This window comes from Chamaea fasciata, unplaced genomic scaffold (genome assembly GCF_029207755.1).
Source record: "Chamaea fasciata isolate MVZ Bird 193981 ecotype frontalis unplaced genomic scaffold, bChaFas1.0.hap1 SCAF_17, whole genome shotgun sequence".
NCBI classification, from domain to species: domain Eukaryota; kingdom Metazoa; phylum Chordata; class Aves; order Passeriformes; family Sylviidae; genus Chamaea; species Chamaea fasciata.
In genome coordinates this window covers 9,778,466-9,795,473 of record NW_027094102.1, presented here as the reverse complement: position 1 = coordinate 9,795,473, position 17,008 = coordinate 9,778,466, and the positions used below count along the sequence as shown (strand labels likewise).

Here is a 17,008-nt window from a genome sequence, read left to right as displayed (position 1 = left end):
ACACCGCCGGCGGGGCGGGAGACAGCGCATGCGCGCTGCGCGCATGGAGCAGCACGGGTCCTTACACAATGCACCGGGCCCGGCAGCCGCGGGGAGGGGGCGGGACCCCGCATGCAAATGAGAGCCGGGTTGTGCGGCGCCATTGGAGGAGGGGGAGGAAGGGGCGGGACCGGATATGTAAAGCAGCAAGCCGGCGGAGCGCACGGTGGGAGGGCGGCGGGTCGGAGCGGTCACGCCGGAGGGGCGTGGCCCGCATGCAAATCATGCCGGCTCTGGGGGCGTGGCTCGCATGCAAATATGCGCGCGGCCACTTCCCGCCCCCTGCCCGTCAGTCCTCTCCCCGCCGCTTTAAAAGGCGCCGCGCCTGCGCAGAGCGCCGAAACCGGGACTTAGTCTGTTACACAACCGCGCTGCGCTCCCCGCGTCCCGCTCCGCCCGGCGCTCCTCTGCCCGCCGCTCCTCCCGCTCCGCCCGGCCGCCCGCGCCTCCGGCATGAGCGGGGACCAGCTGCACAACGATTCCCAGGTGAGCGTCCCGTGCCCGCCCGCGGGGCGCGCTCCCCGGGGACCCCCGCCGCGGTGCCGGCATCTCCCCGTGCCGGCCCTGGGCTGGCCGCCTCGCCACCCCCCGTAACGCCGGCGGGGGGACCGTGCCCTGCGGCCGCCCCCATGCGTGTGGGCAGAACGCTGTCAGCCCAGCCGTCCCCCCGCGGTGGGATGGGGGGCGGTGGGAGCGGGGACCCGCGTGTGACCCCCTGGCTGGGCGGAGAAGGGCAGGGGGCGGCTGCCGCGCTCCCCCGGCTCGCTGCCCTTTGGGGGGCTCGGGAGGGGTCCCCCCCATGAGCTGTGCTGGGGCCGGGGGGCGCTTCCCCCGTTCCCCCATCACCTTCCGCATCGCGCTGGGCTTTTCTCATTTGGTGTTTAATTCCCCTAAAAATGAGGGTGAGGGCGGGGGTGGGGGTCCCCCGGAGCGCCGCGGACCCGGGCGTGCTGACGGTGTGTCCCTGTGTGCTCTCCCCGCAGATCGAGGCGGATTTCCGAGCGAACGGTGAGTGCGGCCCCGGCGCGCCCCTCGCACAGACATGGCGTCCCAGAGACTAAGTCCCGGCTCCGCGCTCACCGGCCCCATTGTTCCCATCGAGCTGCCAAAAGCGCCCCTTTCCCGCCGGGATCGGCCCCCCCCGACCCCCGCCGCCCCGAGAGGGGGCTCCGCAGGGCCCCGATCCGAGCCCCGCGGCTCTGCCGGGGTCGCCTTTGGGCCCCGATTCCTCCCTGGAAAGTCGCCTTGTCGACGGTCGGGACTTAGTCTCTGCGCCATTTTCTTTTTCTCTCTCTCTCTCTCTGTGGCTTTTCTCTCCTTCTCCTCCTCCCCGAGCTGCCGCCGAGCCGCCTCTGCAGAGGCACCGGGCCGCCATCCCCGGCACCAGCCCCTTGAAACCGAGGGGAAAGCAAAGTTTTTGGCTAAAAAAAAAAAAAAAAAATCCCAAGTCGCTTTTTTTTTTTTTTTTTTTAATTACAGGCTCCCTCCCCCCACTGCTCCCCGTCTCTGTTCCTTTGAGGGAATCCCTCCCTTCCCCTAAAATGAAAGGTGATTGCAACATGTTGCTCTTTAAAAGAAGCTGCTGCATCCATTTTAAGATCAGTCTTATTTTCTTCCTTGCCATTTAAATGGTGTGACTTTACCTTGTTGGATGGGTTTTTTCAAATTAAAATAAAAACCTACTTTAAAAAAAACCAGCAGACCATAGTGTAGACAATTCCAGAAAGGTAGACAGCATCACTTCAGGGACTTTGCAAGCTAACTTCATTTTGTTCAGAAACATGTACCGGAGTCCTGTAATTTTAAATATATATGTTTATATTTATATTTTTAATATGTGTATGTTTATATATGGATATATATGTGTATCTGTTTATATGTATATTTATATTCCTTTAGATGCATAGACATACATTATCTTTTTTAATCAGCCTGATGACTGCTAACTTTTTCTGATAATTTATTCATTTTTATAGGAAGCAAGATAATTGCAAGCCTTCCCATTTTGATAGAAGTCAAATTGAAGGGCTTAAGTATGGTGAAGGGGAGTTGAGGGCATAAAACCAACCTTTGTGTGTGTGTGTTACTGTCACTGTTTGGGATGTGTTAGGAGCTCTGAGCTGTCCCCTGACTGCTGAGGTGGTAGAGGACAAAAAAGGTGGTTGAAAATATCTGCTTGACTTATAGTTACACTGATTTTTAGAATGCTTTTCTGGATGATGTCCACGTGCCTGGTTGCTTTGTAGGCCACTGCATGTAAATATTTACAGATCTACGCTTGTGAGCACCTTTCTTTCTGTCAGTTCATTGGAATGTGATTGTGTGTGTGCAGCAGGAGCAGACAGTATCAAATATGCAGGTTTTGAACTCTTCATTTCCATTCTGAATTTATAGCGGAGCTCTATGAGTAATTCCTATCAGGAAAAAAAGGGTGCAGTGGATTTCCCAAGAAGTACAGGTGTAACTTTTGAAGCAATTTAAATATAAGCTTGTATAGGAATGCTTGTAGCCTTCTTATGCTGGAAAATACTTGCTTCATGTAAAGATCATCTTTATTTAGGGATAAATATTCCCCGGTAAGCTTTAGTTATTTAGTACTCTTGTACGTAGAGGAAGTGATGTATATTTGACCTTTCGACTCCTGTCTCCCAGTGAACCTTTCAGAGGGATTTTTCTCCTCTATTGTGACCATGTGCTGTTTTATTCTTCTAAGAGTTTTAGTCATGCAGCTCTTAAAACTCCTGTGGTTTTTATTCCTACCATGTGTTGAAGGAATTCAGTACAGAAATTCAAAGTAAAACACCTTGACGGAAAAACTGAATTCCTGGTAAATCAAGTGCACCTAAATAAATCCATACCAATGTAGGCATCAGCACCCTTTCCCTCCTGTTGTAATTATTTGTGGCAGTCATGTAACATCATTGTCATTGATCAGAGGCCCCTAAACCCCCAAACCCTCTTCAGCACTGGAAGGTACGTGTAACCCTGTTAGTCTTGCTAAGGGAATAATGCTGAATAGACACTGCGCTCTCTGACCTTGTGGCCACCCCTGATCTCCCTGAAAACCTGTCACCTCTGCTTGCTCTGAGCCTTGTTTCCTCTGCACAGGAGCTCTTTGCACTCGTGCGTCGGGAATTGTCACGCGCGGATGCGAGAACAGCACTTCTCCTTCAGGCAGAGCACTGAGCCTCGTGCTCTTATTTTCCTATTTTGATCCTATTTAGTGGCAAAGATTAGGAGTGGGTGGTAGGAATCCCAAGTGCCAGGTTTTCCTCCCCCCCCAGATGTTTAGAATTGGTTTGTATTTTGATTATTGTCAGGCAGCACTAAACAGTTAAGCCAAACTCTCGTTTTAGGCCTCCTGTACTTCACATTTGGGGGAAGTTTTTCTGCGGGCTGGGACTGACTCATTCTCAATGTTGAGTGTAGCAGCAGTAAACATTTTTGTTAATGAAGAATGTTTTGGGTGACTTTTGGCTAGTGTATCAGTAGTAGGGCAGCTTAAGCACTTAGAAGCTTCCTGTTGTTATTAATGTTCCTATCTGGGTCAGTGGACACACTACCTGGGGTTGTGGTCACACAAGTTGTTGCAGCTGCAATGGGTTGGGTGGATCTGCCCATTGCAGGTCACCAAGGCACAGCCCGGTTGTAGCAGGGAGCTCGGATCTGGTTACACACCCATTTCATTGATAGCAGGGTAGTGTTGGGTGTGAGAGGGGCTGCCAGCAGTAAATAAGTGTTCCTGGCTATTTCTTGTCATTAAATAGCCAGATCACTCTAAGCAAGAGTGATCCTGGGCAAATTCCAACTTGAGTAATTGCATTCCATTTCAATATCCAGGTTCTCCCTCCTGTTTGGCCATAGTGGGTATTTTTTTCACCTTAGCTGTATTTTTAGTATCCGTACGCATTGCAAAGAATTTTCCGTGTTCAGTCCTAGCAGTGCCTCTTTGCAGACCATGCTGAGAGCAGTATTGTGCTAAAACAGCCAGCCTTTTCTGCAAGTAACATCCTTGCAGTCTTCAGCATTCAGAAGGGAAATGGAGTCCAAAACTGTTGTTTCCAGCTACAGCTTGGATGCTGAAAATGTCCCCACCTCCGCAGATTTGGATTCTATTGTGTGTTGCCTCTAAGAGCTTTGTTACTCAGGTTGGATGTAAGTAACAACCTCTTACTACTGAGGACAATGTTGAGACTAAAAAGCAATTTATCTTGACTTTCAGCTCTCCCATTGTGTTTGCAGAGTGCAGTAGATAAAAATTACTTTTGTTTGCAAAATAATCAAATTGCATTCCAAAACTACTAAATTCCACTAACTGCTATTAGTGCCTTGGCTGCTCAGCAGCCTGTGATCAGAACTAGTGTAAATCCAGAACTGCTCAGTGTGGAGACTGAGGACATCACCCCAAGCAGTGCTTCTTGCTTCCAGTTGATTTGGCCAGTAATGTTAAGATGCAATTTGAGGTCAAGTATCACTGGAGTAACCATTACAGTGCATTAACAGGAGTCAAGTGTGAATTTGTCCAGCGTCACAGAGGTGGCTTCTGGAATTCAAACATGTTTGAAGGAGGGGCTTGCTTTAACAGTGAGTATTTTTTTGGGAAAAAAAAAAAGAACAGAAGCCCTTACTGCTGCAGCATCTTATCAGGAACTGGCAGGTTTTTTTATGTTGGCCCAAGAGCTCGTGGGGCATCTGTGTATTTATCAGGCTGGCAACATGAAGGAATGAGCAAGAGGGAAATTCAAATTAAATAACAGGAGTGCTGAACCAAATGCTTTACAAGTTAAGGAATTTTCAGCACGTTTTGTGTTTTGCATTAAATTCATGTTTCATGTATGACAGAGCTGTGCAATAAGAGGTGTGGGTGATTTAAATGCTAACAAACTGTAGAGCAACATAGCAGAGATCTTTAGGATTTCTCAGTGGTTGTGAAACAGTCTGTTGGAGACCAGATTTGTGCTTCCTTGCTGCTGCCTTTGCTGGCGCCTTCTGGATGGGTGAGAGTTTTTTGAAGGAGAGCAGGGCCACTTCTGGCATAGGGCTGTGTGTACCTTAGCACTGCTGTTAGAGCCGCTGTGTTAAACAAAGTGCACGGATTTAGGAAGCGTGAAGGCACTGCCTGTGCTCTGTGTGTGTGTGACATGTCAGGGAGAAACTGTCTTTTAAGTTCCCTGGGAACACGTCTCAGGAACGCTTTAAATGTCAAACGTTTGGCAAGGGATCCAAAGTACAAAAGGTAGTTAATGGTATTTAGGTGCAGATTGATATCTCTGCTGAAAATTTCCTTTGCCTTTTCTGTGATACATGGAGATGTAGCTTGTTCCAGAAGAATGTAGCTTGTTCCTTCCTTGCATGGCTCCCTGCCTTCACTCCAGACTGCAGTGCTGGTGGTGAGCCTGCATTGTGGGAAGTGCTGCCCACAGCCTCAGAACAATACTTGGGCAGTTTTAAGTCTGCAACCACTTAGTTGTTTGTTGGGGGTTTTTTATTTATTTATTTCCGAAGTGTTTAACCTAAGACGCCAATCTCTGCAAAATTTCATCATTTTGTTTTTGCATTGATTTTCAATATGTTCACAGCAATCCCTCGCAGGGCTTGTTAGGATATGACAGCATAGCTTCCGTATGGGGATCTTCAGACTGTGATAGGTGAGAGTACTCTGAAGTAAATTTATCATTCATGACACTTCTCAGAAATGTAAATAAACATATTGTTGGTAAGCTGCTCTTCACTACCATGTGCTACATAAATTGCATCTATTTTCCCCAGCAGAAGCCTCAGAAGAGCTTTGCTAAAGACCTTGAGGTCTGTTGTGTTAATTGTTCTGACACATTCAGCATTTAGGTTAAAACTTAATGGGTGTCTGGTGGGAGTGGGGAGTTGAGTGCATTTCTGGGAGCTGCAGCCAACTTGTGTTTTTGTTAAAACTCAGCAGAATTACTTAAATGTGCTGGAGGATGTGTTTTGGGGGTTAATGGCCCGTGTGTTTCTTCTTCCTAGCAGGTTTTCTTAAGATGTTTTTCCTTTTTACTCCAGTGTTAAGCACTCTCTGTTATTAATGTGTTATCAGGGCTTCTTTGTTCACTTTGTAAAACGTGAAAAAATTTGAACCAGGGGACCTGTGTAAAAGTGTGCTTTTTTTACATGGCTTCATGTAAATTAGACACACAGCTCCTAAACGTGATCAAGCTCAAATCAGATTTAATTTCATTTACAACCGTGACTTCAGATATTCGTTAGATAGTTCATTGAATTCCAACCTCCTGAGTTGCACTGTCAGCAGAAACTGCAATAATATGTAATTATAGCAAGTACTTAACATCTCATTGACTCAAATTCCTCTGTTAATGATTTCACTGGATTCCTGTTAAAGTAATACCTGCTGAAATAGCACAAGCCACTGCCATGTTAGAGGGAGGCTCCAGGTCGGATTCTTCCGGGTGTTGTAAATTGCTGTAGTTCTGCTAAAATCAGTGGAGCACTGACAGTGTATCTGCTTTTTTTGTTAATGGACTGCAGGGATCGGCTTTAATGTCACAGTGACTATTTAACAGAAATAGTTTAACCTAGGAAATCATTGCAGATTTTTTTTTTTCCTGTGGCTTTTCAAGATGGGACAGTTTCTCTTTCAAGTCTGCTTGAGCTGGTTGTGCTGATACAGTTTCTCATATCGTTGTAGGACATGTAGTCATTCACAAATATTTATTGGCTTATTAAATTTCATTGGTTTTGTGGCTTCCAATTTTATAGATACTGTTCCCCATTTTATAGAAAACCTCACACTCTGAAACACGGGAGCAAAATCTATTTAGTGTTATGTATTCTGCTTCTGCCTGGGTTCTTGAATGTCTGTCTTAGCTTTCCAAATCTGAGAGAAGACATTTGATATAGAAATCAGTGTTTATCACCTTGCTGTCCTGGGTCTGTCCCTTTTGACAGAGCATATGACACATCTGCCTGTACCTTCTCCCTGCAGGACTCTCTGTTCTGAGCTGTTCAGCACTGTCCGTGTTTAAATGTGGATCACCTTTAGATTTCAGAATGGTTCCTCTTGGTAAGGGAATGGGAGAAGGGTATGGGCTTGCTGTGGTTTCAGCAGTGAGTTTGTTGCTGTTCTGCTTTTCTGAAAAAAAAAAATAAAAAAAAAATAAAAAGAAGTAGAAAATAAATTTAAAACCCAGTTCATAGCTGCAGTAGGATTACTCCTTTTAAACAGCGTTCCCAGTTAGTGCTGTCCTTACTCTGCCAGTAGCTGCCTGCTCCAGGGAGTTCTTCTCTGTGCTCTGGTGGCTTCCACTGTCCATCACTGGGTGAACACTGGAATTGCTACAGTGTGGAAGTGCTGTTCCAGGCAGAGCAGAGAGAGCCTTTTCTGCTGCAGGCTCCTGCTATTTCCTAGCTCAGCTGAACACGTTGTAGTAGTGGTTTCCCCGGTGTGTATGAGACTACAGTATTTTTAGCACAGCGTTTGTTCAAAATGTCCTGGCTGACATAAATGCTAAATAGTTCCAGTAGATTTAATGAGGTTTATAGTTGGGAATATTTTCATCTTGAATGCTTGCCTTTTAAACTAATGATGTTAGTCAGTTGATCTTAGTCAATCTTGTGGTGTCACAGGGAGAGTTAGGACATTTGGGAAGTGATGTGGAAAGAAAGGGTGAAGTTAATTTTGGTTTCTTGTGACCTGCATGGTATAAGGAGGATTAAAAAATTGGCTTTGGGCTTCAGAAATATGAGCATACCTGCATGTTTTCAAGTGGAAATGTGGTTTCTGAATTTGACTTCTGTAGCTGCTCAGCTGATGAACAAGTGAGAGCTCCAGAGTTAGAATGAAAGTGGAGAATGTGGAGCGGTGGTCAGTCTTTCTGAAATTTGTTCTTTTGTAACATGTACTTAGCACCAATGATTCTCAGACTTCTTTAAGATAAAATTAGGATTTTTGAAATCCCTGTCTGTGTCAGCAGGAGTGGTGGCAGGAAATACAGTTTTGTGCCAGTCCTTGCAACAAACAGTCATCTGGGAGATCCTCCAACACAACTGGTGGAGATCAGACTTGATACTTTTGGAGACGTGGGAGACCTTGGCAATTAGTTCTCTATTAATACTAATGATAGAGATGGAGTTCTGTAATGAGAGAAGATGAGTAGGAGAGGGACAGCGGTTCAAGTAAGAATTGCCTCACAAATTTTCTAGTGTTGTCACAGAGTTCTGGTGATGTTTTCCATCATCTCAAGGCCTGTTTCTCTGCTAGAATAAACTACTGCTGCATCACCCTGGGGAAGTTCCCCTTGTTTCGTGGTTGTTGCTTGACTCTCAATAGCTTTCTCTCGAGGTGCTTGCAGCAGTTGTTCAGTTTGGAAGAATGACTTGCACTGGCAGCGGCTCTGGGTTTGGGATCTGCCTGTTCCCAACACGAAGGAGTCCCAAGGACAGGCAGCAGTGGGCATGCCTTACTCCTGTCTTGGGAGGCTTTGGAGGTGGGGGCTGGAAAATGTCTGAAATGCTTATCTTGATGGGATGGGGGCAGTGCAGGCTCACTGGAGGCACAGCAGGAAAGTTAGTTTAGGTGCTTGTCACTCAGCCTCAGTAGACAGTGCCTCGTCAAGAAAAACACCCTGCATCTCCACCTGGAGTACTTTAATCCCTTTCTGAGTTTGATGGTGTTGACTTCTGAAATTGGGATGAAGGCAGGGTAAAGAGGGACAGCATCAGACCTTTGGGAAATGGTTTTAATTGGAGGCTCCTGTCAGTCTCAAAAAGACAAAAGTTGCTTCCCACAGAGCTTCCGATCAGTAGATGTTTTTGGATTCCTTATCAATATTTTTGACGTGAGTGTATTTGTTCGTGTTCACAAGCTTGCCATATGCTTTGTGCAGTTGTGAGCTGTGTGGGTGTCCCACATGTATTTTTATCTTATACCTTCGTCAGAGAAGGAGCTTTTTAGGGAGTGTTAGCAAGACAATGGCTTCCTTCTATATCAGTGTTACAGAATGTTGAGCCTCTTGGTGCCCACCAAAATATGGAGATTTTCCTTCATAGTTCTGCCCAGCGTAGACATGTTACAGACAGATGGATGTTCATGGAATTCAGCTTTGCAGCAGAGTAATTCTGCAGCCGCCTGTATCTTTCCATCACTGGAGAGAGATTGATTTCTGCCTCAGGAAAGCTTGGAGTGTACTTGTAGCTTCACTAAAATGTTTTGATCAGTCTATGTATGTAACTCATCTTTGGCTGTGTTCATTAAACACGTGTTCCATAGTGGGAATCTGCTTGTATCCTGGTTTTGGGTGGGATAGAGTTAAGTTTCATTGTAGTAGCTGGTACAGTGCTGTGCTTTCGGATTTAGTGTGAGAATAATGTTGATAACACACTGATGTTTTAGTTGTTTGGACAACTAGCTAAGTGCCTGCTTGGTTTCATCAGCTGCAGTGTACAGCTGACAGTCTCTTTCTCACACACAGCATTCAGCACATAGTGCAGCTTTATTTGGCGGAGAAATACTCTTATATTCTCAATGAAGGCATAGTTTGTATTCTTCAAGATGTCCATTTTTCTTCCATAATGCTATTTTTCAACGATTTTCTAAAAATAAGACCCCGGTGGTTTTTATTCCTTATTGCTCATTTGTAATCCCAGTCATTGATTTGAATAGCGTTACTGATTTTTGCAGCAAGCATCCAAGACCTCAGTAATTGAGTATTTTGCTGTGTTTAAGAAGAAATGATAAGAAGAAATGAAATATGAGATCTGGTCTCGAACATGCATAAACTGCATACAGCTTTTCTGTCTAAAACCCACTGTTTGGCTGCCCTGAAATAAGTTTTACCAAATGCTTTAAAATTTCTGAAGTGTTGGGCTCACTGTACTACTCAGTATATGCAGCAGGAAATTAAAAGTTGTCTTGTTTCCATCCAAATGTCTTGTCAGTTTGGTGCAGCTAGATGTGTGGCAGTGTCTAAAGGGAATAATTTTAAGAATTTTTAAGAATAATTTTTTTAGACATTGGCCAGAGACGTGGCTTCATTGTTAAAAGTCAAGAAAATAATTCCTAGGGATGGAGCAATCCCCAAGCGCAGATAGCTTTTTAATTTTTTCCTGGCATTTGTCATATACTCTGCTCTGTTGCCTAACACAGCTTCTGACATACGAGATCATGAACCTCCAGAGTGTTATCCAGAACATTTTTTCTTTCATTTGTCACTTCTGTACACATTTTCAGTTGAACATTGCAGGAGCTTTTCCTGTGTGTGTAACATGGAATAGATGACCTGTACTTTAGGGCCAGGGCAATGTACTTTAGTTGAACTTTTTATTGATGGCAATATTTTACTACTCAAGGCTTATCCTGGTATTTGAACAAGGGCCAGACTTGTCAAAACAGCTGCTCCTCTTCCTCTGAGGTTGCACTTTCTTGCTTTGCAGAGGTGGCTTATAAAGACCTTTTAGGAGAGAAGACGCTTCAGTGTTTTCCCCGCTTTGAATTATAGTGTCTGTTGCAGGTTTTTTAGTAGCTGGAGGTAGAGTTGAGAAACATGGTCATCTTCTAACTAAAAGGCAGAGATTTCTGGAGTTAGGGTTTAAGCAAACTCGGTATTTTTGTGGATTGTAAGCAGAGTTTTAGGAGGAGAAAAGTGGAGATAGTGGCGGGAGACACACCCTGTTACATACAGTCTCTTTGGAGACCTGATAACCAGGTGGGAAGACTGTCTTCCTTCATCTACTCTGCAGCAGGAGCAAGTGGATGGAGTTTGTGCTGTCTTTAGGGAGATTAGTGGCTGATAAGTTGGCAATTCTTATTGCAGCTTCTGGTTTGGTGCGGTGCTGCCTTGCCAGCTGTCAGCTTGGCTGGAGTGCTTGGTGCTCTGCTCAGGACATGAGGGTGAGGGGTTGAATGTGCAGACAGACTCTTGTGAAGCTGAAGGCAGGAAGCACCGGGGAGGGACATTTTGTTACTCCTGGATGCTGTGTCTGGGTTTAAGGTCCTTTGTGCTGTACATTGTTATCTTGTCCTAAGGCCATATTGTTTAAATAGGCAACACAATGGGGAAAGAGGGAGAACTATGCTCTTCTCAGAGCTGGAGAAACCAGAGGATAGTGGGAGTGATTTTTTCCAGCACAGAAATAGATGTGAAGCTGTCTGGCTAGGACTCAGATTCAGCTCCATCTCGGACATTTCCTTCTGACTTTTAATTCCTTCTCCAGCTTAAGGCTGAGGTGCTTATCAAAGGGCAGAACAAAGAAAAAAGAAAAAAGGAGCTTCTGCAGTTTAGCATATTGTTATATACAAATCTCATCTCAGGAGCTATGGTGGGCAATTTTTCTGTGGTACTATCTTATTTTACAAGTACTTACGATACAATGCAAATTAGAAATGTAGTGTGGAGGGTTCTGCAATTAGTGAAATCACTGGATTTGCAATAGGGAGACAGTGTCTTCCTGGTTTGTGTGCAGGGTTCTGGTATCAGGTACATCAATGTCTTGCACCATACAGGCCACCTTGCTAGGGGTGTCTCCTAAGTGGGCCTGGAGCAATAGGAAGAGCAAATTATGTCTTCTCCCAGCGTATGAATGCTGGTGAGTGTGTGAGTAAGATCAGTTTTTGGGAAGATAAAATAGCTGGGATGGGCAGGTACTGGTTTAAACTTGCCTTAGGAAGACACCTTACAAGTTAGACGAGCACTCTCCAGTTTAATCCAGCCTTTTGGGAAACAAGAAGCTGGAGCTCTTTGGAGATCCTTGTGAAGGGAATGATTCATTGCAACACAAGCAGCGTGTACAAAATGGAGGGATGGAGTAGAGCTAGTGACGTACTCTGAGGTTTGTTCTCTAGAGTTAATGACCACCAGATGGGGAATAAAAGGCTGCCTGCTTTTCTTTTGAGGACTGGGAATGTCATTGAGGCTGTTAAAATGTGCTGTATCTGTGGTAATGCTGCTTGTGCACAGCAAACCCTTTGATGTGTGGATCAGAGTTAGCTTTCCTTGCTGGTGTTTCTCCTCAACACTTGGGTTTTAGCATGGGTTTTGGCTGAAGATGAGATTCTTGCACTGTGGTTTACAGTGCACCTCAGGGATACAGAGCAAAAGTCTTTGAATGCTTTCTGCAGTAGAAAACCCAAGGTGCAAGGCTGTGTTCCCATGCCTAGTGTAAATGGCCAGACACCCAGGGGCAGTAGGTTCATGTGGACAGAGATGCAGTGCAAAGTGAGTGAGATGAGCTCATAACAACAGTGACCTTGATTAACTTCTGCAGTGTTGCCCCATCCCTCTGTGGGTGTCATCTCCATCCATCTCTGCAGTAAGCAAGCACTGGCACAAATCAGAGTCTGAATGTCAGTGCTGTTAACTCTGATACTCACAAGTTGTCATCCCAGAAGTGTGTAGGTGTTCGGGTTGCTTTGTCTTGCTCCATCGGATGGCACATCTCTCCAGCTGTCCAGGATACCTGTGGACATGAATGTGGAGAACATTTGCGTTTTTCAAGAGCCTTTTACACTTCTGCAATCTCCTGTCCTCCTGCCTTCTTCCTACTCCAAAACCTGGAATACTGTCAGAGGAGCCGTCATCTTGTCTAAATCATGTTATCATAACTGTGTATGTCACCTGCACTTCATTAGGGAGCATAAGCAGGCTGTCCTTGAAATACCTGTTTTTATGAGTAGATAGAGTCTTCTAATTTAAAATATGCTGCTCTCTGGATTTTGGTAGCTGTCATAAACAATGTCTTTCTTTTATCATCAAGTGGGCTTATTCAGCATCGCCTGTGTCTAAAGGAAGCTGCTTTCTGGGTTTTAGGCTGTTGTAATCGTACAGATATAAAAAGTACAGCTTGGCCCTTGATGCTCTGTGCTTGGCAGCTTTAGTTGTCAGCATGAGGTCGTGGAAGAGCCCAGCACGGTGTACTTTTATTTGCCCCAGTCTGTAGCTTGTCTTGTAGTAGATGGAGGCTGCAGCTGGCAATAAGATGGCTATCCCAGTAATTTAATTCTTAAATTGAATCCTGGGCAAAAGACAGAAGCAGTTGAATTGGCAAGTGCATCATTTTCTTATTTCACAAGCGAGGGTGTAAAGCTGTTGTTCTGGAAGCACTGCTTTTTGTCTAACACATTTTCCTCTTCCTTCCTGTCCAGCCCCGTTGTTGTGACTTCTGTCCACTGATGCATAATCGTCAGTTTATGGGTTTGCTCCGTATCACTGTCAAAACATGAGCTTGTCTGTGCACGGCGAAACATGGATTTATGTTTGAACCATGGCCTGAGTTAAAATTGTCCTTCCCTGTGTTCATGAGTGGGCCTCTCCTGCAACACTCATCCTGGGCAGTATTTGCCTCTTTCGGGAATCTGATAGTTTTTCTTCAAAGCTGCCAGTGCTGTCTTTGCACAGCAGCTGAATCCGGTCTGCGTGCGCTTGGGCAAGCTGGGTACACGGTGCTGACAGCAGGGATAGCGAGTTCAGCAGGGGCACTGGAGCTGCCAGGAGCTAATCTGAGCTTGGGCTGTGCCCATCCCTGCTCAGTGTGCTTGGAGAGAATGAGAAACGACGCTGACACCACGGCCACGTTCCTGAGGGATGGGGAGCTTTGCTAAGTCTTTGTGTGCTGGAGTTAGGGTGTATTTTTAAATGGTTTCCTTTGTAGGGAATAAAGCTGTGGAGCATTGTTTTGTGAAATAAGTCCCCTGTAGGTGTATTTCACAATAACGTGAAACAGTGTTCAAAACAGATGTGAGCCTCATTTATTAAGAGCAGAATTAGTTTGGTTTTAATTTAAGTTCTTGTGTTTTATCTCCCTTTTTGTAAATGCCCCAGCCATTCACCCTAGCACAGGAGCCTCATGCTCTGATTCTAATCCAGAGTAAGAAAACTCAAATTCCAAAGGGAATTTGTTAGTGTGTGATTTTTTTTTTTCTAGGATGAATTTTTATGTTGTCTTTTTGTGTGTATTAACATTTTAATCTCAGGAGAGCTCTGGAACTAGTCTTTGGCAATTGGCTCCATAGGTAACCAGAGTCAAACATGCCCTGATTTTAATTGTTTTTCCCCAGTACTAAGAAAAGTATTTAAAAATGGTTGTAGTACATGGACTACAAACAGGTGTAATGATAATTTTTATCATAGTAGCTCCAGAGGCTGCACAAGCAAGTTTTCCACTGGTTTTCAGTTCAGGAAGGATGTAGTGTTTAGAAGGACTTTCTTCTAAGCATCCATGAAGTGTTTGAAGGCTCAAGAATGAATGCAGATTTGTGTCATTGCTAGGTTCGTCACAGGTCTGTTATTTCCAGTTCTGACGGTGGTGTCACCTGTTCTGCAAGTGTCAGGGACATTTGCTCAGTTCCTCATCCTGTAAGCTCAAGCTCTTTCTTGAATGTTTACTGTCTCATCCCCATCGCTGCCAGGTATTCTTACAGTGTGTGTGTACTTCTAGGTGGTGTGGTTAGTAGTGCCAACTACAGGTGTGGGATTGCCCAGATCCTGCCGTCCGAATGGGTTTAGTTACGTTCAGGTCAAATTACCTGGGGAGATTGGTGCTTCAAAAAAGCACAGACTTAGGTTGTCAGGCATCTTTGTACACCCAGAGTCAGAAGATGTTCCCTCCCTGAAGGGCACTGCAGTTTTCCATTGCACTTAATCCACCCAGAATTACGCTTGTACATCAGATGTGCACGTCGTTTGTAAAACACTCTCATGTGGCACAGATGCTGGGCTTGACCTTAACTGGACATGTTTCATAGTAGCAAAGTTAGGTGGTTTGGGTTTTGTTTGTTTGTTTGTCTGGGGTTTTTGTTTGTTTGTTTTTAGCGTATCTTGCTTGGTATTGGCAAATTACCTCCTTGTTTCACTTGTCTGTGCTTATGGCTTTCACTTAAAAAGGAAAATTGCACTTTCTGTATCAGGGTGGCTGTCTTACTGTGAAGTACGACAGGATTCCACTGCTTGTCACAGTGACTGCAGTGACAGAAAGTGCCTTGGTTTATATTTTGGTCTCAAGTAACGCATTCTCTGAAGTCTCTTGTTGTGAAAACCCAATGCTGAACTGTTTCTCTGGTCTTCGGTCCTTCCTTGAGCAGAGACTACTGCGCTACTTCGCTTCGTAGACACAAATATGTCCTTAGGAAACCACGTTGAACTTACATTGTATCCAACAAATTGGGGTGTTTAGCACAGCATTACCAGAAGAAAAGTAGTCCTGTTACAAGCTGTTACTTAATCCTCAATTTTATTAAACCGCTTTCTTCAGGAGTATCTTCATCTGTCGGAGCAGCTACTTAGTTTTGAGAGTAGCCTGTGAAGTTAAGTATCCCGTGTTGTTTGCTAACTTTCAGAATAGGTTATTCACAGTTATTCTTTCTTCTGGTGTTAGGACTACTTGTCACATAGTTTTCTCCACTTATGCACTCTGTTTAGTATTACAGAGCCCATTAATGAAAGCAGAAGGCTCCAGGCTTTCACTGTTGGAACCTTTTACGTCTGATATGATCAAGTAAAAGGTGATCACAGGTTGCAGTTGTGACCGCAGGAAAAAAAGAGTGAGTTTTCCCTGGTCTGCTGGAGACTGGAGTACAGGAAATAAGATAATTGCTAGTTCAAAAATAACGTGCTACACTTTAAAACTTGCAGAATAATATTGCTGAAATGCATGGAAACTCAAACAGATTAAATGTGTTTGGGTACTGTAGTTTCAGAGATTGCTGGAGCTGCTGTGCACTCCTGAGTAAAGCTGAGCTTGCTCAGAGGAGAGCGAGCCTTGCTCTCTGCTGGATACCTGGATAGTGCTCCCATTCCCTCATGTGGTTTTGTCTAGCACAGGCTTGAAACACTTGGTAGATCAGGATAGGAGGGAATGATGCAGCTGCTGCTCTGGGCTCTTTGTGCAAGAGCAAACTGCTAAATCAGCCAGAGTGGCTGCCTCTTCCACGCTGGTATTAGTCTTTTTGTGTAAAATTGATAATAAATTTTAAATAGATGTATTGATTTAATTTTGACTCTGGTAAGAATTATAATAACTTCCAAAAAAAAGTCTCAACATTTGTAAAACTGGCAGCCAAGAAACTTCAAAATATTTCATAGCATTACAGCTGAATCATTCAGGAATAAATGATGAGATTGTAAATAGTCTTAGATGTTCATTTTGTTTCCTTTGCCTATTCCTGCTGTCAAATAATCAAGGTGAAATAAATATTTCCTAATACATTGGAATACCCCTAAAATAAGATGTATAACTTAGGTTTCTCACTTTAGGTTATACTGAAGGAAAATAACAAAGCTTTGAACCTTAATGGTCACCTCTGTAGTAATCATAGTTTTTCAAGCATGTTTCTACCCCTCTCACCAGTCAACCTTTTAAAAATATCAGGTTCAATGTTCAGAAAACTGAAAAGTAGAGAATGTGATTTTGTTGCAGTAGCTGTAAAGCAGAAGCTCTGATATGATGGGTACCTTTAGCTAAGCACTTGGAATTTGAAGTGTAGTGATAAATGAACTTTTGATGACACTCTGCACCTGCAACCTATTTCCTTTGGTTTAAACAGCTCATTTACTGACTGGAAGTAGAGGGCATTTGAAAGCTAAGAAGAAAAAGCTGTTTCCACACCTTGTAATTTCTGCATGGGTAAAGAAAGGAATGCTCTTTATACTGAGGCACAAGGTAACCAGAGTTGATTCAGTTCACTTTTGAGGACTATGCTTGCTTTCTTTTAGATGGGAAACAAATTACATAAACATTTCCTCCCCTTCATGTCTTATTCAAGGCAGATTTGAGTTTTTCGTGGGGTGGAATCTGCAAATATTGGCTGTGTGTTCCATGAAGAGATGCCAGCTATTTGTTTTTTTTAAAAAAAAAAAAAAAAGAAGAAAACCCTCACAAACAAAACCCAACAAAAAACCTCACCAAATTAATAATACATTGCATGGAGTTTTTTAATTGAAGAAGTTTGGAGTGTATCATGCATAATAATGCAGCCACAGCCTTTTAT

The 17,008-nt window shown here is 44.3% G+C and overlaps 1 protein-coding gene across 1 annotated transcript in view; it reads left to right on the top strand.

Annotated features, from left to right (window-relative positions):
- The first annotated feature begins 376 nt into the window (after positions 1-376).
- TOP1 (DNA topoisomerase I) overlaps positions 377-17,008 on the top strand; it is a 67,367-nt gene continuing 50,735 nt past the window's right edge. The window contains exons 1-2 of the mRNA XM_066199234.1: positions 377-525; positions 1,023-1,047. Of these exons, the coding sequence (XP_066055331.1) occupies positions 493-525; positions 1,023-1,047 (58 nt within the window). The 5' untranslated portion in view covers positions 377-492. The remainder of the gene's footprint in view (positions 526-1,022; positions 1,048-17,008) is intronic.